The sequence below is a fragment of the Cucurbita maxima genome, unplaced genomic scaffold (genome assembly GCF_002738345.1).
Source record: "Cucurbita maxima cultivar Rimu unplaced genomic scaffold, Cmax_1.0 Cma_Scf00016, whole genome shotgun sequence".
NCBI classification, from domain to species: Eukaryota; Viridiplantae; Streptophyta; class Magnoliopsida; order Cucurbitales; family Cucurbitaceae; genus Cucurbita; species Cucurbita maxima.
This window is the reverse complement of record NW_019272032.1, coordinates 1,345,230-1,368,572: the sequence shown is the minus strand read 5'-3', so window position 1 is coordinate 1,368,572 and position 23,343 is coordinate 1,345,230. Positions and strand designations below refer to the sequence as shown.

At 35.7% G+C, this 23,343-nt stretch overlaps 7 protein-coding genes and 1 long non-coding RNA gene across 12 annotated transcripts in view; 5 read left to right on the top strand and 3 right to left on the bottom strand.

Annotated features, from left to right (window-relative positions):
* LOC111490923 (velvet complex subunit B) overlaps positions 1–510 on the bottom strand; it is a 2,641-nt gene extending 2,131 nt beyond the window's left edge. The window contains exon 1 of the mRNA XM_023139582.1: positions 165–510. Coding sequence (XP_022995350.1) covers positions 165–390 — 226 coding nt within the window. The 5' untranslated portion in view covers positions 391–510. The remainder of the gene's footprint in view (positions 1–164) is intronic.
* Positions 511–2,303: 1,793 nt separating this feature from the next.
* LOC111490826 (probable inactive receptor kinase At4g23740) lies at positions 2,304–6,689 on the top strand. Of its 3 annotated transcripts, none has more exons than XM_023139447.1 (4): positions 2,304–2,596; positions 2,712–2,829; positions 4,417–5,747; positions 5,812–6,689. In XM_023139447.1, the coding sequence occupies exons 3-4, from the start codon at positions 4,508–4,510 to the stop codon at positions 6,516–6,518; spliced, it is 1,947 nt and encodes a 648-aa protein (XP_022995215.1). In that variant the 5' UTR covers positions 2,304–2,596; positions 2,712–2,829; positions 4,417–4,507; the 3' UTR covers positions 6,519–6,689. The 3 variants fall into 3 exon arrangements, with proteins under 3 accessions (XP_022995215.1, XP_022995216.1, XP_022995217.1); XM_023139448.1 differs by having other exon boundaries at positions 2,712–3,013; XM_023139449.1 differs by lacking the exon at positions 2,712–2,829.
* Positions 2,688–4,410, bottom strand: LOC111490831. Its single transcript, XR_002719627.1, has 2 exons — positions 4,072–4,410; positions 2,688–3,513 (listed from the first exon to the last, which is right to left on the bottom strand). It is a non-coding gene; the product is annotated as an uncharacterized LOC111490831 (long non-coding RNA).
* A 702-nt stretch (positions 6,690–7,391) lies between the features above and the next one.
* Positions 7,392–9,789, bottom strand: LOC111490830 (myosin IB heavy chain-like). The gene is made up of 4 exons (XM_023139453.1): positions 9,452–9,789; positions 8,354–8,672; positions 8,049–8,107; positions 7,392–7,699 (listed from the first exon to the last, which is right to left on the bottom strand). Exons 1-4 carry the CDS (start codon positions 9,711–9,713, stop codon positions 7,662–7,664), a joined length of 678 nt encoding a protein of 225 aa, XP_022995221.1. The 5' UTR covers positions 9,714–9,789; the 3' UTR covers positions 7,392–7,661.
* A 308-nt stretch (positions 9,790–10,097) lies between these two features.
* Positions 10,098–16,361, top strand: LOC111490827 (DEAD-box ATP-dependent RNA helicase 10-like). Of its 2 annotated transcripts, none has more exons than XM_023139451.1 (14): positions 10,098–10,291; positions 11,343–11,486; positions 12,029–12,152; positions 12,235–12,304; positions 13,052–13,114; positions 13,649–13,723; positions 13,854–13,973; positions 14,390–14,431; positions 14,515–14,589; positions 14,928–15,074; positions 15,302–15,439; positions 15,643–15,754; positions 15,840–15,928; positions 16,027–16,361. In XM_023139451.1, exons 2-14 carry the CDS (start codon positions 11,348–11,350, stop codon positions 16,171–16,173), a joined length of 1,341 nt encoding a protein of 446 aa, XP_022995219.1. In that variant the 5' UTR covers positions 10,098–10,291; positions 11,343–11,347; the 3' UTR covers positions 16,174–16,361. The 2 variants fall into 2 exon arrangements, with proteins under 2 accessions (XP_022995219.1, XP_022995218.1); XM_023139450.1 differs by having other exon boundaries at positions 11,334–11,486.
* LOC111490828 (acidic endochitinase-like) lies at positions 16,361–17,336 on the top strand. Its single transcript, XM_023139452.1, has one exon. It carries the CDS (start codon positions 16,448–16,450, stop codon positions 17,309–17,311), a length of 864 nt encoding a protein of 287 aa, XP_022995220.1. The 5' UTR covers positions 16,361–16,447; the 3' UTR covers positions 17,312–17,336.
* A 1,219-nt stretch (positions 17,337–18,555) lies between these two features.
* On the top strand, positions 18,556–19,445 carry LOC111491397 (acidic endochitinase; the record flags this gene model as incomplete). Its single annotated transcript, XM_023140312.1, has 1 exon — positions 18,556–19,445. A coding segment is annotated over one exon (795 nt), but the record flags the coding sequence as incomplete, so codon positions are not given.
* Positions 19,446–20,004: 559 nt separating this feature from the next.
* LOC111490825 (protein timeless homolog) overlaps positions 20,005–23,343 on the top strand; it is a 10,424-nt gene continuing 7,085 nt past the window's right edge. For both annotated transcript variants that reach the window (XR_002719626.1, XM_023139446.1), the window contains exons 1-8: positions 20,005–20,241; positions 20,358–20,510; positions 20,588–20,747; positions 20,933–21,251; positions 21,555–21,686; positions 21,767–21,956; positions 22,059–22,189; positions 22,698–22,904. Coding sequence is in view for 1 of the 2 variants with exons in the window: in XM_023139446.1 (XP_022995214.1) it covers positions 20,139–20,241; positions 20,358–20,510; positions 20,588–20,747; positions 20,933–21,251; positions 21,555–21,686; positions 21,767–21,956; positions 22,059–22,189; positions 22,698–22,904 (1,395 nt within the window). In the remaining variant the exon portion in view is untranslated. The remainder of the gene's footprint in view (positions 20,242–20,357; positions 20,511–20,587; positions 20,748–20,932; positions 21,252–21,554; positions 21,687–21,766; positions 21,957–22,058; positions 22,190–22,697; positions 22,905–23,343) is intronic.

Genomic DNA, 23,343 nt, shown 5'->3' with positions numbered 1-23,343 from the left:
AAAAAAAAAAAAAAAAAAAAAAAAAAAAAAAAAACCTCAAGATTGGAGGAGTTGATTAAACAATTCAAGCAAACCCTAAAACAATTTCTGAAACTCGCAAACCACAAACCTAAACGATTCATCAAAAACTCATAAATAAGCGAGATCAAAGGCGAAGAACTTACAAGAGGAGGGAGAAGATGGAGAAGGAGCAGCAGAAGAAGAATGATGGTGGGAGGAGACTCGAGGCACCGGAGGCGCCGGTGAATGACCTTGCTGACCGATCCTCGGGTACATGGACTGTGTATACATGGGATGAATTGAAGGAGATGGTGAGGATGAAGCAGCCGGTCCGTACATCGGAGGATGAGCGTTGTAGTAGCCGGGCTTGTTTCTGTAATCATAAGCCATAGCCGAAAGGAGGAAGAAGAAGCCGGTACAGTCGAAGACGGAGAGGGAAAGACGGTGGACAATCGAACTTGAATGCTTCGCGGAGAAGTAGACTTTATAAATGGTTATTTCATATGCGGTTTCTATTTAATTCAAAGTTTTAATTATTTTGGTTACAAATTTAATTAATTAAATTAAACTTACAATTTAATTTATTATTTAAATTGTTTTAATTTAGTCTCCGACATAAACTTGCCTAATATAATTTAATAATTTCATTTGATATAAAAAAAATCAATTTTAAATACAAATGAATAATAAAAAAAATTAAAATCAAACTTACGTGTGTATGAACTCATTATAATAAGCATAGTCGTAAATATTCATAAACTAAACATCATTACCCATGACACTATGCTGTATGATCGGACTTGGTTTGTATGGGTTTAGAATGTGACTTGTTTCCTCGAGTTAACCCTAGAGGTATTGATACCACCGTCCTCTAAATGAGTTTTATAATAAGTTAGCCAAATATTTATTATATTTATATACCGTGATCCAAGCACGTCACGTGTGACCTCCATTTGAGTAACATTGGTGGCTTGTGGACGTTATAGTTCTAATACGTGTTTGAGTGCATGTCTACCAAGGAATAGATGTCAAATTCTAAAGCCACTTTGAATCGTTTCCATACTCGGTATCATATATGCCCGTAGAATTTAAAAATTATATATTAACAAAAATATTATTAGAGTCGAATTTCGATCTTGAGACTCGTGGATTATAAGTCTACCACGCCTCCACTATTTATTAAAATATTTATTATTTTAAATGATATAAAATAATATTTTGTTAAAATATAAAACTATCGCAATATCTTACTTGGAATATTAGAGTTATTATTTGGAACTATTGATCATTATCTGTTTCGATATTAAGCTCGTAGGTTAAGATATCAATATCGTTCATTCGACTATGAAACATATTATATTAATTTAATTTAATATTTTTAACTAAAATATACTTTAAAAAATGATTAGATATTATAATTATTTAAAAAAAAAAAAAGAGAGACAAAAAAGGAGAGGATTTTCGGTGGATTGTGACAGGAGTGGTTAATTCTTGACAAATTAATATAAAAAACAAATTGGAAATTAATAATTAGGTTACCAAACAAACCAACCTTTTATCCAATCATTTTGATTCCTTTTTCTTTAATTCAATCTCAGCCGTTCAATTTCCACGCCCTTGTCCCATCTTTTTTCCACATTGCAATAATTTTGGATGCTACCCTAAAAATTAGCATTAAAAAAGGAACTCAAATTAATATTAAAAAAATGAAAAAATAAAAAACCTTTTTTTTTTTTTGCGATAAAAAAATATACCATATTTTTTTCTAAACTTTATAAAAATATATGTTTATAATTCTCATTTTAATTTTTTATACCATTTTTAAAAAGTTAAAATAATTTTAAATATATTTTTTATTAGAGATGCCTATTTTACTCGAGAGAGGAGATTCAATTTTTTTTGTTAAATAAATGAGTTTGGAAATAAGATTAAATATATGTTTTTAATTCTCAATATACGTGTGTATTTATATATGTTTTTTTGTTTGAGATTAAGATTAAATTGTAATATTAAAATTTAAATTTTTAGAAAGGATATTAGTAATATTTAGAAATATATTAATTTCTTAGGATTCTTTTTTTTTTATAATTTAAAAATGAAAACTTTAAAAAACTATTTTTATAGAATAAAAAATGATATTTTAATTTAAAAAAATTTAAATGATATTTTAAAAGAAGAATAATAATAATAAAAAGGTTTTAATAGATTTTAAAATTGTCACATGCTTTGGATTCCAAAAGGATAATAATATATTCACATTTTAAACGAACTGAAAAAATAAAAAAAAAAAAAACAAAAAAACAAAAAGAAGAAAACTAATCTCCATGAAATATTGCCAAATTTGAAGATCGTAATTCAATTCTGAACGCTTGAAGTGAGTTGGAACTTGGAGTGTAATAAAGTGAAATGAGAATAATTATACCCAAAATTTCATCTCCCTCCTTTTTCTCGATGTATCCACGAAATCCAACACAAGGGGGCCTCAGAGAAACAGCATCAATGGCGGCAATATCGCCATTAAAATAGTATTTGCAGGAACCCCATTCATATCACATGGACCCTCCTGTTCCTCTGGCGTTTTCGACGATTTTCTGATGTGAGTTTTCTCTTATTTTCTGCCATTTTCTCTGTATTTGATGTTAACTGCTCTTTATTATCACAAGTGAACAAAAACCTTTTGCAGCTGACTTTTCGTTTTCCTTTTTCGTCAGTTTCTTCATCAATGCGATCGAATGAGAACGCACTTGTTTATCTGTTTCGAGTTCTGATGGATTTGGGCATTTTTGGATCTTGAGGAAGCTTTAATGGTTGAAGACTGGGAAGTTTGACGTAAGAAGTGAACTTATTATTGCTGTTCTTGTTGTTTCTGAGCTTGTTTGGATGCTGAGAAAATGGGGATGAAAGAAATCTTGATTCCTAGTTATTTCTTTTCTCTTTTTGTTTCTCAACTTGTTTGGCTACTGAAAAAATGGGAAGGAAAATCTTGATGTCTTAGCCATTCTGCCTTTTTGGGGTATTGATTCACTTCAGTCTTCACTATTCTCTTTGCTGAAGTCTAGAAAGCATTGCTACTCCCTCTTTCAAAATCTTGATTCATGGTCATTTAGAGCCTTTTGTGATGATTCATTCTTGCATCTTGAGCTTTTTGTGAAGTAAAATTTTAACTCACTTTTCTTTTTTGCTTTGATTCATTATTGCATCTTGAGCAAGCTTTGTTGGTGTTTGTGAGGTTGGCAGTAAGAAGTGGATCCTCTGCTAATTCTGTTTCAGCTCCTTTTTCTCATTGCTGTTTCTAGGCTTGTTTGGCTACTGAGAAAATGTAAAGTAAAACCTTAATTTTGTAGTCATTTTAGCTTTTTGGGTCTGTTCTGTATGAGCTACTGATCTTAGTTCCCTTCACTTTTCTTGCTGCTTCGTTTCATTTTTGCATCTTGAGCTGCCTTTGCTGCTTGTTTCTGAGCTACTGATCTTAATTCCCTTCACTTTTCCTGCTGTTTTGTTTCATTTTTGCATCTTGAGCCAGCTTTGCTGCCTGTTTCTGAGCTACTGATCTTAATTCCATTCACTTTTCTTGCTGCTTTGTCTCATTTTTGCATCTTGAGCTGGCTTTGCTGCCTGTTTCTGAGCTTGTTTCTGAACCAGTGATCTTAATTCCATTCACTTTTCTTGCTGCTTTGTCTCATTTTTGCATCTTGAGCTGGCTTTGCTGCCTGTTTCTGAGCTTGTTTCTGAACCAGTGATCTTAATTCCATTCACTTTTCTTGCTGCTTTGTCTCATTTTTGCATCTTGAGCTGGCTTTGCTGCCTGTTTCTGAGCTTGTTTCTGAACCAGTGATCTTAATTCCATTCACTTTTCTTGCTGCTTTGTCTCATTTTTGCATCTTGAGCTGGCTTTGCTGCCTGTTTCTGAGCTTGTTTCTGAACCAGTGATCTTAATTCCCTTCACTTTTCTAGCTGCTTTGTTTCATTTTTGCATCTTAAGATGGCTTTGATGCCTGTTTCTGAGCTGCTTCTGAGCTACTAATCTTAATTCCCTTCACTTTTCTTGCTGCTTTGTTTCATTTTTTGCACCTTGAGCTGGCTTTGCTGCCTGTTTCTGAGCTTGTTTCTGAGCCAGTGATCTTAATTCCATTCACTTTTCTTGCTGCTTAGTTTCTTTTTGCATCTTGAGCTGGCTTTGCTGCCTGTTTTTGAGCTTGTTTCTGAGCTAGTGATCTTAATTCCCTTCACTTTTCTTTCTGCTTTGTTTCATTTTTGCATCTTGAGCTGGCTTTGCTGCCTCCTTCTGAGCTTGCTCGACAAGCAGTTAGAAGTAGAGAATCCATGCAACTCTCTTGTGCTTTCCCTGTCTATTTCCGAGCTTGTTTGATAAAATGAGAAGCAAATTTCTAATTCATTTGGTATTTTCTCATGAAGATGCAACCAACAATTGGAGCCAAGAAAACTATTGAATCATCCCTTTGGTGCTCATTCATTCTTGCATGAAAAGCCTCAACTCCCGGTGGAAATGAGCTTCAAAAGGGACCTTGAGCTTGTCATCTTTGTTTTCTCTGCAGTCTTCTGGTTTGCAGCGAATGTTTATCCGGTGATGTCGGAGCCCATCAAAGACAAGGAAGCTTTGCTTAATTTTCTCAACAAGATGGATCACTCAAACTCGCTCAATTGGAAGAAGAGCACTTCTTTGTGCAAAGAATGGATGGGAGTTCAATGCAACAATGATGAATCCCAAGTTGTAGTTCTTAGATTGGCTGAAGTTGGCCTACACGGTTCGATCCCGATCAACACTCTCGGTCGACTATTGGGGCTTGAAACTCTTAGCCTTGGATCAAATTACATATCAGGGCCTTTCCCTTCTGACTTCCTAAAGCTGAGAAATCTCAGTTCACTCTACTTGCAAAACAACAAGTTCTCCGGTCCATTGCCATTGGATTTCTCTGTATGGAAGAATCTCAACATCATTGATCTGTCAAACAATGCCTTCAATGGGAGCATCCCTCACTCGATATCGAACACGACACATCTAACGACATTAAACCTTGCCAATAACTCACTCTCTGGTGAGATTCCAGACAACCTTCCTAGTTTGCAAGAGTTGGATCTTTCAAACAACAATCTCACGGGATATCTCCCTCAGTCCCTTAAAAAATTTCCAAGTTGGGCATTCTTTGGTAACAACCTCATGCTCAAAAATGCCGTTTCTCCGGCTCACGAACCGGTGCCGAGTACTCGACCGTTGAAGAAAGGCACAACATCACTTGGTGAAGCAGCAATTTTAGGCATTATAATTGGAGGTTCTGCAACGGGGTTAGTCATAGCAGTCATTTTGATGGTTATATGTTGCTCAAACAGAGGAAGACTAAAAAACAAAGCCTCATCAAAGCTGGACAAGCAAGAACAGTTTGTGAACAAAAGGGTGTCTGAGACACAAAACAACAACCTCAAGTTTTTTCGGAGTCACGGCCTTGAGTTCGACTTGGAGGACTTGTTGAGGGCGTCTTCCGAGGTGCTCGGGAAGGGGATGTCGGGGACGACGTATAAGGCGACACTAGAAGACGGCAATGCCGTGGCAGTGAAGAGGTTGAAGGAAGTGTGTGTTTCAAAGAAGGAATTTGAGCAACAGATGGAGGTGCTTGGGAGCATTGATCATGAAAATGTGTGTGGTCTAAGGGCATATTATTATTCAAAGGATGAGAAACTCATGGTGTTTGAGTTCTATCAACATGGAAGTGTCTCTGCAATATTGCATGGTATGTTCTTACTTCTTAATCTCTCCCATGAAAATGTGTGTGATTTGTGCATTGAATTTTGCAGTTGCGAGAGAGAAAGGGCAGTCACCTCTAGATTGGGAAACTCGGCTCCGAATCGCCATTGGCGCAGCCAGAGGAATCGCTCACATCCACTCTGAAGCCTGCGGCAAGCTCGTCCATGGCAACATCAAGGCCTCAAACGTTTTTCTCAACTCCGCCGGTTACGGTTGCATTGCCGACGTCGGCGTCGCCGCTCTGATGAACCTTATGGCCCTGGCGGCAACCAGAGCCGCTGGATACCGCGCTCCCGAACTCAAAGATTCACGCAAAGCGTCTCAAGCCTCCGATACCTACAGCTTCGGCGTCGTGCTTCTGGAACTCCTCACTGGAAAATTTCCACTGCATACAAAGTGTGGCGGCGGCGGCGGCGGCGGCGGGGATCAGATCATCCACCTTGTGCGGTGGGTGAACGCGGTGGTTCGAGAGGAGTGGACGGCGGAGGTGTTTGATGTGGAGCTTTTGAGATATCCAAACATAGAGGAGGAGATGTTAGAGACGCTGCAAATAGCGCTATCTTGTGTAGGAAGAGTTCCGGATGATCGGCCGTCAATGGCGGATGTGGCAGCTCGGTTAGAGGGAGTTCGCCAGGTGAGCGGCGGAGGAAACCAACCGGCGCCGCCGCCAGCATTGCCACGTGGAGCGGAGGAGGTGATCCAGATTCAGGTGAATGTGGATGAGGGTGAAGAGGGAGCTCCGTCGAAATCGAATTGAGGATTTCTGGTTTTGGTTGAAGGATCATTAGGCTTCCGATTGAGTTCTATGAAAGTGGACGATCAAATTCAGCTGGTAGATTGGGTTAGCAACTTAGTTTTAGTGTTCAAAAATTGGCTTATTTGATCAGTCTGGTTTTTTGGTTTTGTTACTTGCGCCTTTTTTTATTTATTTTAATAATAATAATATTTATTATAGTTTTTCAAATTAGTTCATATTATGTGTTCATTTATTATTTATTTAATTTTATAAATTAACAAATTCAAGATTTACTCAGAGCTAGGTTTTGATGTGGGATATGGGTCCACCATGTTTGGGTGCGCCACTCTGATATATTTTTATATTAAATTATTTTAAAATTAGATAATGCAATTTTATTTATAATAAAAATTAGAAAGAAATTATCATAATTAACATTCTTATGTTTAAGAGAGTATTGGGCGTATGGGTTATTATATCCTGTAAGTCATGAGCACACACGCTTCTGATGCACTCTTTAAACCTGTGAGTTTGTGGGCCCACCGTGCCCCACTCTGATTTTAGTTTGACCTATGAAACTATTTTGAATTATACAATCATCTTTACCTTAAATAAAACTTTAAAAAGTTTATTCCAAAAAATTGAAATATATTCTAAAGTTTAGAGATATTTTGTATAGTTTAACTTATTTATTTGTTATGAACAAAGATATGAGATGTTATATGTTAATTACTGTTGTGTTCAAACTAGCTCAATGAACACTTTTTAAGGATTAATTTTGAGTTTTAACCTGAAAATTTTAATTAAGACAAAAAAAAAACAATAAAGGAAAACATGAGAGTAATATAAGAAAGTGAACGAAATGAATTTCATACCATTTAAAACAAAATAATATAGTCGAAGTCCGGTTTGATATCGATAATAGAATGATATCGACAATAGAATAGAATTTGGCTAAGAAGTCGAATGCTATGTTCTCTTACAAAACGGAGAAACGAAGAGAAAATAGAAGGAATAAAAGAAGGGCATGTATATGCAAAAGCTACAACTTTCGATCCATTTCTATACACAGATTCAAATACTTCAAGAATCTACAAGATCCAATTCCAATCATCAATTTGATCAAATATAAAAGAAGAGGCTGACCAATAAACCAGTCATAAATCACTCCTCCTTCCTCGAAATTCTTGTTTTCACACCACCTGCATATTATTACCAGTACCAGACACTTTTAGTAATGTTTTTGGTTCTTCAGATACATTTGTATTTTGGTAACTCTTCCTTGCTTTCCATTTGGTAACAAGAAATGTTCCCAATTTTTTATACAACATTTGAAAATAATTTCAATAAATGTAAAGTTTGAGAGAATAAGGTGAAAAAAGAACAAAATAATGTGTTTTTTTCCCCAATATAAAGGGAAAACAGAAGAGAGTACTTCTTTTACCAATTCTTTGAGAAGGGAAACAAATCTATCTTCGAAAACAGAGTACGAGAAACAAGAACAAAATAAACGAGAATGCTAAATTCCGACTTAAAAAGATATATTCATACCTTCGACTTCCTCGAATTGAACTTCTTTTATCAGTTCACCACCTGCACTGTACACAAACCTAAAAAAGGAAAGAAAAGAGGGATAACAAACATTTAGAAAAAAACACAAATATCCTCGTCTTTAAACACTACAACTCAACAAGAAGAAATAGATATTCAAATGGTGACTAAATCAAAATGAAATGAAAAACTTTCAAAATATCCGAAGCAAAATCTCGTTAACTGATTTACATACTACAATCATATAACAATGAAAATATCGGTTCATAATGGGAACGATAAATGGGGAAGATGATGTCCATTACCTGTTGGAGAATACAATCTCAAGTTCATAATCAGAGGAACTCTTAAAGGCGTCAACCAAAACTGTTACGATCTCTGTTTTCCGAGTACTTGCCATCAGTATATCATACTCGGTTGGAATTACAATTGCATAAAAGTTATCACTTAGTTCACTTAAACATATCTTATCCACAGCTGCCAGGGCAACTCTCCTTTTAAGGGTATCAGTTTCTGGGTCAATGATATAAATGGCAAACTCTGTTATTAAAAGAATCCGTCTTTTCATCTTCCCGGAAGCAGTGAACTTCAAAACTTTGTCTGCAAAAAGCACACTCTCTTCACCTGCAGGGATAAAAAGCATGGAAGAACTTGGTTATGGCTTGATATAGAATTCAAAAGAAGACGTGTATGAACGATGCATCAGTTCAAAATGGCTGATACGAACACAGTAAAAACCGTAATATTCTGCAAGAGTAGGGGCCGTTCGAAGAGACATTAACACACCCGAGGATACTATTTTCTTCCTCATTATACTTAAAGAGTTAAACCAAATAAATTTCATGTCTTATTCTAAGATGGAGTTTAGAAGATACAAGAAAGTAAATCCAACAAAATCTCTCGTCTTCACTCTGCTAAATACTCTCCAAAATGCTTAATAGCCAGCTGAAATGATCCTATTCATTCAAAAATCCAAAAAGGAAACTACACAATGCATAGGAATAAATTATATGTTTAGGAATTAAACAATACATAGTGTCCAAATAGATAATAATTTCATATGCGTGTATATTTCCATCATTACCTTGCAATCATCCTAAAAATCAAACACCATTTTCATTTGATTGCATAGAAAAAGTAAGGGACAAGAGAAAGAAGAGTTATTAAACATCATAAGAGCAATAGATTCACAATTCTGGAGATGGAAAACTATCATCGACATACAATTTGACAAAGAAGGACGAACAAACTATAATCAATCAAATATAATTTACGAATTTCAGACACGAAATACATGGATACGTGAGCGAATTACAAAAGCAAACGAAATTCAATTCCAGTCCGGAGACAATCAAAACACCGTAAATAATATATAATATCAACGCGGCATGTGCAAATTTAACCTTGTTTTTGCAGGATTTTCATCAAGAATTGATTCGAGGGAACATCAATGTAATCCCCCTTGTAATCATTATGAAGCGAGTCTTTTCGACGGACCTTGATGCCCATGAAGAGATCCTGATCTTCGGTCACATTCCCATCGGAGGGTCGAAATTTCAGTCCCTGCACATCGTCGGCGGTCCCGACGGCGTCGCGTCGTTCCACAACTCCGGCGGAAGGAGAATTGTCGTCGATGAGGGCCCGCCTCCGGGATCTGGATTCCATTGTTGTTGTTCGAAGTTGGACTCGCCGAGAAAAAATGGGTCTCTCTCGTAGTCTCAACTTCTGAACGAGAAATTGTCGCCACTGCCCGTATCGTGAAATAGAACGGTTATTTTGGTTCGGTTCGGTTCGGTTCATTGAAACCCAACAGTAAGGTTTGGGCCCAAAACGATTAAAGCCCAGCCCATCCGGAAGAGGGAGGTTTTTTTTAATAAGAAAATATATTTTTTTTTCAAAGATAATTAAATCAAAACATATCATAGAAAATTAATATAAATTAGAAAAGGTTACCAAAAAAAAAAAAAAAAAGCATTTATTTATTTAAATCAAAACATTTATTTATTTATTTTTAAATTCTTATTAAGAAAAAAGCTCAGCCCACTTTTTACTTGAGAAAAACAAAACTGAAATAGCCCTAACTACTCCACGCCACTTGAAGCCGACTCCTCCTCCGTTTCAGCAGCGCCGCTGCCTCTCTCCCGTTCAGCCTCCGTACGTCGTCTTCCTTCCGTTCGTGTCGCCGCCGCAGCCTCCTCCATCATACGGAGTTTGCGCTGATTTTCTACTCCTTTTTGTTACAGGTATTCTCCAAGTCTCCATCTGTCTTTCTTCTCACTTGAAGAACACAAATGACAACTTGTCTAATGAACAATGGAGGAGTTGTTTGATTTTTTTTTTTCCTTTAATAACAATAGCCCGAAAGAAACAATAGTGAAGTTTGTGTTTGTCTGTTCTGATTCGGACATGAACCAGTCTTCCAATTCTCCTTTAATTTCTAGCTTGATTGCTTGACCGAGCAACTTGGCGTACAAGTTTTTCTTCCCTACTGCCCCTTTTATACATAGATGTAGATGATAAAAAAAACAATGAAAAACTTAAAAAAGATAAATTTAGTTGAAGAAAATAATGAAAAGGGCAAAATGTGGCGGGAAAAACTTAAAAAAGATAAATTTTGTATAAAGTACTTAGATATATAGATAGATGGAGATTTGGATGAATTTGTGCTTCCTTGGTTAGAAGATGACGCAAATTGATGTTTTTCTTCCCTAAATTCAATTTTTTCAACTTTTTGGCCAAAGTTTGTGGTAGATTATGCTTTGTGTTTTTTTTTTCCCTGATAGTTTGCGATGTATAACCATGTTTTAAAGACTTAAGGTAATCTTAGTACGTTTTCTCATATGGAGGCAACATGTATATCTTTAACAAATAATATTTCTTTAAAAGTACAAAACGTACTAAAAAAATTATTAACGTTAAAGTAAAAAAATCATAATAGTACAGTGATGTAGATTAGTACATTTAACTTTCTTGTGTTAGTAATAGTCTAAAGCATATCGGCAATATCGTTATCACTATCACTAATAGGATCTTTAATTGAGTCATTAACTTATATAATAGTTTCATCCTCGTTTTAGATGTCACTTTTAATGTCTACCTAATTTTCTTCATTCAGTATCATTGTCCTCTTCCCCTTATCCATTCACAAAATAAATTTTATAAATAAAAGTTAAAACTAGTCTACTTTAGGAAACTTGTTGTATTAATATTTATGAATCATTTCAATGAGTCACATGCCACCGTTGTATCACTAATAACTTTCTTGTGTTTTGTTTTATTCTCCGGATTTAACAGTGGCAATGGAGCAAGACAATGAAGAAGAAGTGAAGACGTTTAAGGACTTGGGGATATGTGAGCAATTGGTGGAGGCATGTGATAGTTTAGGCTGGAAAAATCCATCCAAGATTCAGGCTGAGGCCATTCCTCATGCCCTAGAAGGTTCTTTCTTTAGCTTTTGCATTTACTTAATTCATTTCTTGTAACTGCTTTTAATTTTGGAATTGCATGGGAGTTACAAATATTTCTATAAATGTTAGGTTGGTGATATTGGATAGCTCTGATTATATTTGCAGGATGTTTCGTTTATTGTACCTTACTTGTCCAGAACAAAATACAAGAGTTGTTCAATTGAGAATTAGCTCTGACTCTTAGGATTCTTTTTTTGAATTTATTTCCCCTCATTTTTCTTTTCGTTCTCAATTGTAGTGGCTTTTTTCTGTAACCACATTGGGTTTTGGGTCCTGCACTACTTTAATTTATTCATTCAATTATAACATTTATTACCAAAAAAATTAATGTGAACCTTTATGTATTTTCATTCTCTTCATATGGTTTGGTAAATTTTAGGATGCATGTCTAATATTGATCTGTGATGCCCCTTCCCTTCGGCTTCCCTTTTTTTGCTTTGTTTTCACTGTTCTTTCTTTGCAATTTATGTTTGTGGTATTGATAATGTTCAACCGTGACCGTCTGTGATGCAGGAAAGGATTTAATTGGACTTGCACAGACTGGTTCTGGAAAAACTGGAGCTTTTGCTCTTCCCATTTTGCAAGCCCTTTTGGAGGCTCCTCAAGCTTTTTTCGCATGTGTACTTTCTCCCACAAGGTTTGATACCCAATTGTAGTAGTTTGAAAGATTCTAGCCTGTCTATAAACTTCAAATATGTGTTTCCATCGTTATTCTTCAGGGAGCTTGCAATTCAGATTGCTGAGCAATTTGAAGCGTTAGGGTCTGGCATTGGTATTAAGTGTGCAGTGGTAAGCTTTCTGATTACAAATTATGAGGATGTTATTATACGTCAATAAGAAAGTGTTTTTATATGCATAACATTACTGTTTTTTAAACGTCAAATAATGAAGAATCCAAGTAACTTGTGCTCATAATCATCCGTTTCTTGAGTAGTTCTTATATATTATAGAAAGAATGACTATTAAATATTATCCAAACCTGATATTAAGTTTGTAGGAGGATATAATGAAACATAATGCTATCTATCGTTTATGCCGTTGTGATGAGGAAGAAGACTCACATAGTGCTACTTATCGAGATTAGTTAGCTATGGCTTACAGCCTCAGTCCCCTGGGAATAATTGCTGTGCTGTCTAAGGGAGTTAGTTTGTTCGAGAGAGAATAGTTGATGGGAGTTTGTTTATAGGAAGCTAGCCGGTAGGTGTCTAGTTGGAATTGGTAGCTCAAGGTTGTAAATAAAAGGCAGAGGGAAATTAGAGGTTATAGGGATCGAGTAGTATGAACTGAACTGATTGAGCTATAGAGATGCAGTAAGGGTTCTATAGGGAACTGTACATTTATTTTAGCTGGGTTATTTTTTCTGAATACAAAATCTAGTTGAACTTCTTGAGGATGCGGTCTCCTATTTTTCTTTTCTTGTTAGTGTCCTATTTTTCTTTTCTTGTTAGTGTTTTCCTATTGATGTTTTTTGTGCTTCTGTACTTCCTAAACATGGAGCTATCTTGGTGATAAGTATTTTATTTTAAACTAATGTAGCTTGTTGGAGGGGTAGACATGGTGCAGCAAGCCATTAACTTGGCAAAACGGCCACATATTGTCGTAAGTCTCTGATATTTTCTGCTTCTCTTAAACTTCATGCTAGAGTGAATGTGATGGTCCATGTGATAATTCATGTCCTCTTCTCGACATTATCGTATTGTTATTTTGGGATATTTGACAAGAGATTTAGCCTCAAAATAAATCTTTTTTATTAAGTCATAAGCCTCACCAGGATAAATTATACAAATATTTATACAAAAAATCTACCAGTAAGTAGTCTTATCAAAAAAAAAAAAAAAAAATCTACCAGTAAATAGGCCTGGCTATCAGTCAAAACAGACGTCAAAGTTAAATAAAGTTACCATTCCTACTAGTGATAACATCTGCAGCCAGTAGCTTGAAACTACCACACATCATAAAGCATCAACAATGGTATGTTGTTCACTGTAGTACTTTTGTGTACATGATCTTTCTATATACAATTTCCTTAAGCCTGTTTGTAATTATTTCCACAATATCAAATGTTTTGTCATGGCTTCCATTGCTGCTTGTTTATCTAGTTGTTGATTTAATATTTCATTTATTTTGTTGTAGGTTGGGACACCTGGGCGCCTTGTGGACCATCTATCCAATACAAAAGGTTTTTCCCTCCGCACATTGAAATATTTGGTGAGTTTTGTAAGAAATGACCTTTGAGTTTTTCTTGTATGGAGAGACAATAAGCTTTCAGTTAATTAAATATGTTTACTTGGTTGAAGTAATTATTTTTACTGAATAGCCTGTTTTTCATGTTGAGCAGGTACTTGATGAGGCAGACAGGTTATTGAATGAAGACTTCCAAAAGTCAATAGATGAAATTTTAGATGAAATTCCTCGTGAGAGGAGAACGTATCTATTTTCTGCTACTATGACTAAAAAGGTATATCAGTAATCATTTTATTTGATTTCCTTTTTTTTTCTCCATGGAGAACAAAATTTAGTATTGAGAATATAGAATTAATTTAAAAAATTCAGAAGAAAGATTATCGTGCAGTCTTTATTGTATCTTGTGCTATTTTATTAAGTAGGCATGGGATTATGCTAAACACCATCCTTGATGCATATGTGGCGGTGTGCCTTAGGTTTTTTTTTGTTCTCTCTGTTTTAATGAACTTTAAAAAAGATAAGAAATAAGTAGCATGAAATCTATATATTTACAATCTCTAAAGTTTCCTCAGTTCAGTTTTTCAATATTTCATCATCACACGCACAAAAAAAAGTTGGTTTCTTTAGATGCATACACGCAAGACATCATCTGATTAAGTGTTTGCTGATCAAGTTGAGATAATAATACAGGTTCGGAAACTTCAAAGGGCCTGCTTAAGGAATCCTGTTAAGGTATGATTGTGATTATCAAAGATCTAGTTTTCAGTTCCTGAGTTATTCCAATCTTAACTTTCTTGGTCTTGAAATTCTTTCAGATTGAAGCGGCAAGCAAATATTCCACAGTAGACACACTGAAGCAAGAGTATTGTTTTATCCCTGCTAAATATAAGGTTTCTCCACTTACTTAAATATTGGTTTATTATTTTTGTTTGTCGTAACTTCTGGTCACACAAATCTGGATATTTTGATAGACTACTTTCGGCCATAGTTGAGGACTGACAGAAGGGGTCTAATCAGTTGATTTTTTTTTTTTTTTTTTTTTTTTTTTTTTNTTTTTTTTTTTTTTTTTTTTTTTTTTTTTTTTTTTTTTTTTTTTTTTTTTTTTTTTTTTTTTTTTTTTTTTTTTTGCATTTCAAGAGCTATCATGCATGAGTAATTTACCAACTTTTGATGGGAATCACATATGGTTTACTGCTAGATTTACTTTATTACACGTCACTTTGTACAGGAATGTTATCTTGTCTATATCTTAACTGAGATGTCTGGTTCTACATCAATGGTCTTCACTCGCACCTGTGATGCTACTCGCCTTCTATCATTGATTCTTCGAAATCTTGGATTAAGAGCCATTCCCATAAGTGGTCAGATGACCCAGGTATTGTTGTGATATAACTCAGTTGTTTACACCTCTTTTCTCTAGATATGAAATATTTGAAAGTTGAAAAAAGACTTGGAAACCCATTTGTATGTTTCATTTATCTACTAGGTTTCTTATTTAAAAAAAAAAAATTGGAGGTCGGGAAAACCTTTCTTTTTCATTGGCTTCATCATTTTGTGGAATTATTTCTATTAAACTCGGTGCACGGACCATGTCTCTGACAGGCAAAGAGACTAGGAGCCTTAAATAAGTTCAAGGCTGGAGAGTGCAACGTTCTTATCTGCACTGATGTCGCCAGCAGAGGACTTGATATTCCATCTGTGGATATGGTCATAAATTATGATATTCCTTCAAATTCCAAGGTTCTCCTTCTGCAATTCTATGTATTACTCTTCTATTATCATTGTGTAGAATTTATCCTGTAGACTGAAACTTTTGATAAGATAGCTTCATAGATTCCCCAAACTAAAAATCGAGCTTGAGAATCGATGGAAATTGGCTAAGATAATTAAAAGATTAGGTCTTCATCTCTTCCAATGTTCTTCTAAGACGACTTTGTGTGCAGGATTACATACATAGAGTGGGAAGAACTGCTCGTGCAGGTCGTTCTGGGGTTGCCATTTCGTTAGTTAACCAGTATGAGTTAGAGTGGTACATACAGATAGAGAAGCTCATAGGTAACCAAAGAATGCCCTTTTTTTAGCCTCACAACATGACAGATGTCTTTTTATTTATCTATAACCAACTTTTTTAATATGGCAGGGAAAAAACTACCACAGTTTTCGGCACAGGAAGAGGAAGTTTTGATGTTGTTCGATCGTGTGGCCGAGGCGAAGAGAATATCTATTATGGTATTTACTTACTAAATTATGGTCACGAGTCTTATGACAACTACAATTATTACTCATTCTTTTCCTACTTGGTTAATGTGGTGGTTGAACGTGTTCAGAAAATCAAAGAAAGTGGTGGCAAAAAGAGAAGGAGAGGTGGAGGAGATGACGATGACAACGACGACAACGACGTTGAAAAGTATCTACGTCTCAAGAGTGGAAAGAACGGGAAGATGTCGAAGAAGTTTAATAAAAAACGAGTCTAAATTATGTTTATTTATATTTTGATCAAATTTGGTATAGGCGTAGAGTGTAAGCTAAGCAAATATGGTGTGTTCTAACCCGATTACAGATCATTGAGGAATGAAAAATTTTGACCGTTTCTTTTATTTAAATTACTTGTAATACATAGTGTAAATTCATGTGATGTATTATCATACTTTTTTGTTTAGCTTCACTTGTTCAAATCATGTGATCTCCTTCCCTTTCTATAAATTTCATCTTCTCCATTGTTGAAGCACACAGCAAAGCTCATTACAAATGGCTGCTCTTTTAGTCATATTCCTCCTTGCAGCTTCCATATTCCGATCATCCCATGCCGCCGGAATCGCCATCTATTGGGGCCAAAATGGCAACGAGGGCTCTCTTGCCTCCACATGTGCCACCGGAAACTACCAATTCGTCAACATCGCATTTCTCTCCTCCTTCGGCAGCGGCCGAGCTCCGGTACTCAACCTTGCTGGCCACTGCAACCCCAACAACGGCGGCTGCACCTTCTTAAGCAGCCAAATCAAAGCCTGCCAACGTCGAGGCATCAAAGTCCTCCTCTCCATCGGTGGCGGAGCTGGAAGCTACTCGCTCTCCTCCGCCGACGATGCAAGCCAAGTCGCAAATTTCATCTGGAACAACTTCCTCGGTGGCCGGTCGAGATCAAGGCCATTTGGCGACGCCATTCTAGACGGCGTCGATTTTGATATAGAATCTGGCTCTGGGAAATTCTGGGATGTACTTGCTCGACGACTAAAGGGCTTCAGCCGAGTCCTTCTCGCCGCCGCGCCGCAATGTCCGATCCCCGACGCTCACTTGGACGCTGCCATTAAAACCAGTCTGTTTAATTTCGTTTGGGTTCAATTCTACAATAACCCGTCATGCATGTTTGCAAATGGCAACGCTAATAATCTCCTGAATTCTTGGAACCGGTGGAAGACGTTTCCGGTTGGGAAGCTGTTCATGGGGCTTCCGGCGGCACCTTCGGCGGCGCCGAGCGGTGGTTTTATTCCGGCGAACGTGCTTATTTCTCGAGTTCTTCCGAGGATTAAAACTTCTCCCAAGTATGGAGGAGTTATGCTGTGGAGCAAAGCATTTGATAAAGGCTACAGTAACGCAATCAAAGCCAAACTTTGAATAACTACTTAATTATTAAGTAAAATAATAAATGAAAAATGGGATTTCTTTCCCTTTTTTTTTTTAATTATTATAGTGCAATAATTGTCGCGTATAATATGAACTATCTACAGTATTATATTTCTATTGATATATCATAATATTTTAATTTGTTATTTTAATTCTCTTCTAACTATTTTGATTTATAATTTTTAAATGAGAGATTTGGATTAACGTAGTGAAAAAGTTGTCGGCATAGAATATCATGAGTAAATTTTGTCATTGAGAGTGATATTAACGTAAGTGAAAATCATTTATTTAGATAATAATATAGAAAATAAAATCATTTAAATAATCAAATCTTACGCTTAATTTTTATGCTAATTTACGACGATAAATGATGTCATATATTTATTTTAATTAATTTTTAAACATTTTATCATAAACTAATTTTAAGACCAACCAAGAAAATTAGAACTGAAAAAAATGTTAAAACAAAATTAGCAAAATTACAACATTTTAAACAAAAAAAAAAAAAAAAGGACTAAAAGTTAAAAACATTAAAAAAAATATATGAAATAAGAAAATTTGAATTTTCAAATACGTGTAAAAAAAGTTCTTAAATTTTAAAAGATGTATAATAAATTTCTTATTTTTTTTATCTATAAATTTACTATGCATTTCATTTTTTTTAATTGGTCCATTAAATTTAAAATTGATTAATTTTTTTTATTTTTATGTATAGTAAGCTCGTAATATTTTTTTAAATAATTGAATAATAGATCAAAGATTTATTAGAAACAACATTAAAAAAAAAATTATTAAAAACAATTTTAAAATTTTAAAAATCTTATTCTATACTAACTAAGTTAACAACAATTGAATTATAAAAAATATTAAATATAAACAATAAGATTAAGCCATCTAATGATTGTAATTAAACAGAAAATTAATAAAAAGAACAATTAGCGGATGAACGTGTCAAATAATTTGTATTTAATATTAGTAGAAAATTCAGAGGAGAATAAGTCAAAATTATAAGTAAATTTTGTATTAATTTTCAATTTCAAAGAGTCATGGCAGGGCAATTTGGTCATAATAATTTTTTATTGCTTACGTCACTACATTCTAGTCTTCTCAGTTGACCCAAAGACTTTGACTATTTTTAATTTATTTTCTTTCTTTTTTTAAGTAATAATTAAAAAATAGAATGATGTAAATAATAATATATTTTTATTTTCCTCTTCAACACGGCAATTCATTTAAATGTTTATTGGGGCCAAAACGGCAACGAAGGCTCTCTTGCTTCCACTTGCGCCACCGGAAACTACCAATTTGTCAACGTGGCATTTCTCTCCTCCTTTGGCAGCGGCCAAGCTCCGGTACTCAATCTCGCCGGCCACTGCAACCCCGACAACAACGGCTGCGCCTTCTTAAGCAGTGAAATTAACGCCTGCCAAAGTCAAGGCGTCAAAGTCCTCCTCTCAATCGGCGGCGGAGCTGGAAGCTACTCGCTCTCCTCCGCTGATGACGCGGCACAAGTAGCGAATTTCATTTGGAATAATTACCTCGGCGGCCAGTCGAGTTCCAGGCCGCTAGGCGACGCCGTTTTAGACGGAGTCGATTTCGATATCGAAGCCGGGTCGGGTCAATTCTGGGACGAATTGGCCGGGCAACTGAAGGGATTGGGTCAAGTCGTTATCTCCGCCGCGCCGCAATGTCCGATCCCCGACGCGCACTTGGACACTGCAATTAAAACCGGGCTGTTTGATTTGGTTTGGGTTCAATTCTACAACAACCCACCGTGCATGTTTACTGATGGAAACACTGACAATCTCCTCAATTCTTGGAACCAGTGGTCCACTTTTCCGGTCGGGAAGCTCTTCATGGGGCTCCCGGCGGCACCTGAAGCTGCGCCGAGCGGCGGATTTATTCCATCGGATGTCCTTATTTCTCAAATTCTTCCGACCATTAAATCTTCTTCCAACTATGGAGGAGTTATGTTGTGGAGCAAGTCTTTTGACAATGGCTACAGCGACGCCATTAAAGGCAGCATCTAAGCTAAATTACTTAATTAGCCATGAATAAGTAAAACAAGAAATGGGCATTCTTGTCCTTTTATAAATTTGTGTGATGTAATAAAATAACTCTTTATTAAAGAGTATATAACTATAATGAATATTAGTATAATGTTTATGAGGAATATTAAAATAAATAATATTATATTATCGTACGAATCTTCTACAATTTTATATCACATTTGGTCGGAAAATTGATCAGCATAATTTTTTAAATTTTATACTTCTACATCACTTACGATATTACAAGTTACAGCTTCGTCGTGAGCTATAGTTGGAGTTGCAAACCGCACTACTAACTATATATTAATAGCGGTACATAGCTCAAAAGTTAATTCCTCTAGTTATATATCTTATCCCTTAAACACTATTAACCTATTAACCATCTAATGAACTTTTAACCAAGTCTCGTTCACGTCAATGAAGAGGGTGAGATCTCATTATTCAAGTTTGAAAATCAACACTCGAAAGAAATTACTCGTCTACTTGTCATATATCAAAATTGCAAGTTATTAATAGAATTTCTTGTTGCCGACGAATCACGTTATGCCACCTCATTAGGTTGCAGCAATATCTCCGTGCACCCAAACACGGCAATCTAATTGCGCGGGAAAATTGGCAAATCAGATTGGCGCCAAAAGAACCCTAAAACTCGGAGTTTACACTTTCGTCATCAAGCTCACTCTCAACTCTCCGTTGAATCTAATTCTCTCTTTCATCGCCAAGCTTATATGCTTGAAATCTCAATTTAGTGCATTGTTCATTAAGGAATGGAGATCGATGGGCTATGTGTTATCTGCGCTGGTCTCGGAATCGTCGAAGAGGACGACAACGGTAATCGGATCGGTTACTCCAAGAGCGAATACTGTTTAGGTACGCCAATTCATTTCGATATCATGTTCTATTTGGATATGAAGAAGCTTGAGTTTCACCAAATTGAAGATTACACGGCCAATTGTTGATTAATGCGATTCATATTCTTTTTCCAGATAATTTGAAGGATTTGCTAAGGTTCTTGAGACGAGATGACCGGCAGACTCGCGATGTTTTTAAGCAAGTGTGTAAATGGAACATTGTGGCTAAAGATCTGATACCCATTATTGAATACTGCCAAGATGACCGTAATGCAGTCTTAAACGCAGGTAGTGATTTTGTTTTTAAGTGATTGTTTAACAACTAGCGGAAAAGCCTCATTTACTGGTTTTCTTCAATCCTTCAGTGAAGATTTTGGTGTTCCTCACAATGCCCGTTGAACCCACGTCAAATGATATTGCACAACAGATTGAATATTTGTGGGGCTTGAAGTCCTTAATCACATGCTGTAACGTTGTTGCCGTAGCTGTTTCACTTTTGGAGAGTCCGCTGGAAAATCTGGATTGGTGAGTGAGACTTTAAATTTCTCGGCATTTAGTTCCATTTTTTTTTTTTTTATTATGGCTTTATATTCATTGGTGGCTATCAGGGGATTGGTGACTTTCGACCACAACTTTTATCGTTTCTTTAGATTGTTCATTTTGATCATCGAATCCCTTTGATTTGGTTATGAATTGTCTTCTACAAACAGTGAAACATTCTCAGAAGACGACTGGAAATTGGTGCAGCTGGTTATGACACTCTTCCGAAATGTTTTGGCTATTCAAGAAATCTCATTGCAGCAAAAGGCTGATGGATCAGCTTGTCAGTTAATATTGCTCAGAGACAAATTTCTGGAAGTTTTATTCCGGGAGAATGTAATGGACATAATATTGGTGATAACGCAACATATTGATGGTTCTTGCAGCCATCTCCGTCAAGACAAATTACTCTTTCTGGAAATATTTTATTTCATATTTATGGGACAAGAGCCAGAGTTAATTGCAAAAGTATCTCAAAACAGCAACGAGGTTAGTTTACTTCTCTTCTTATTCTAAAAAGATTCATGTTTACGAGAAGAACTTGCAGCAAGCTGGCCAAGAAAGTAAAAGTAGATTTTTCAGTAAGATAAAGCTACCTCTTACCTATATGCCAATATATCAATTAAGTTCCACTGGCCTAATGATTATGATTTTTAGTTTGATATAGAAAAAAAAAAAAAAATGTAGGCAATAGCCACCTTTTTTAATATTTATGGTTTATACATCATCTTTCACCTTTGTCGGTTACTGCCTGTATCCGTTGTTCTAACTAATTTTTTTGATTAACATCAGGATAATGTAGAAACCGTATCTTCCGCCAATAGTCTGAAGTCTCTGATGGAGGAAGATAGAAGGAAGCTTTCTAGATCATACAATATGAACCGCCATTCTCAGTTCAGTGGAACTTTTACTCGACATACCTTGGTACAAAGTGTTCTTGCTGCTAATGTTTGTCAAGGCTTTATCTTAGGTCTTGACTAATTATGGAGTTTTTTTCCTGGCAGGATGGTTCGAAGTTAGTACTCAAAGGAAAGCCGTCGCCGACTTCTTGTAACAGTCTTAAACAACCTAAAGTTTGTCGGGGTCCTATAAAAAAGATTGCATGGGACCATGGACGATTAACTTCAAAAAACAGCAAACTTCTGCGGTTACTTCATGATTTTATCAACCAGTTTCTTTCAGGCGGCTACAATGGTTAGTCTCAAGAATTGTTGGTGTTACTAAGTTCTTTCTTAAATGGACTTATTGGCACATTTCACCAAGATGCAGAATCCTAATTACTCCAATGGTTTTCAGCTTTGATGCAGTTGGTTCATGAAGATATTGAAAAGGAACATCATTCCATCCAGAACAACGACGTGGTTGTTTTTTTTCAGGTGGCTCAGTTTGCTGTTTCTTTTCAGTATCACAAGTTCTCAACTTCAAAGGTAAGAATTGAATTTTAAAAGCTCATATCTTTAATTGTTTTGGACGCCTATGAACTGCATATGAGTCGACTGATTTCATATTCCCCGTTGTAATTCATATTCTCTTTTACTATTTTGACATTCTCAGAATTATGTTTTTAAATTTTTGTAAATGATTAATTGTGCCATTGGTGGATAACAGCTTGATGTTTTATCCCTTGTTTATATTTTCCCCTCCTCAGATAAAAAGTTCATCTGTGAAGGTTTGCATGTATCAGCCTTAATGCACTATTCCTTATTTGGATTCTGTTTAATAATGCTGGACTCAACATGTTTTGTGAAATTTTTGCGTCCATGGTTTTCTACTCTGAACAATACTTAATAGTTTTGTGCATTTTTCTCGCTAATCCTGTTTGAGTTATTCTTCTTAGAGGTTGGTTGGTTGGGGTTGGAGACCGTAAATATATTTCATCTTGACATATCACGGAGGAGTTTCTCAGTTCCCCCTTTTTTCTTTTCTTGGGTACAGTTAATTGAAGCTGATACTACTGAGACTCAAACAGAACATGCTGATTCCACATTTTTCCAAGGTAACATGTGTGGTCCAATAGCCGCAACAATGAACGAGGCAATGTTTCAGCTAGTTGTTACAAAATGGCGCTTTGCATTTGAAGGCTTAAAGGAAACTAGTGATTTTAAGTTTCTGTCTGCAGCTGGCTCTCTGATGAAAAATATGGTGATTACTTCCCCATTATCAATCCATCTATTTATTTGTTTGTTTCACTTATCTTGACCAGTTAAGAAGCTAGTTTACCTGTTTAGTCCATTTGTGATCTCATCTTTGTTTCTGATATTTTCTTACTCATGCATAATGGTAAATGCTATGTTGAAAATGACTTTATGTAGACATTTTTAACTCTGCATATCCACTTATTTGGAAATTTGGAATGTTGCTTGACGCTACATTTGGCCTTAATATTTGTTTTGACTACTGCAAGTTACTGGAGTGTATTGTGATTATGAATATGCTTGGACATTGTAGGCAGGCATGTAATGAGATTATTTGATAATTTGGCGCCCGGAGTGTAGTCTTGTTTATTTTAAACATTCTAAAGGAGGATGACGTTTTATAGATTAGGACCCTCCCCACCCCCCCCCCCCCCCCCCCCCCCCCC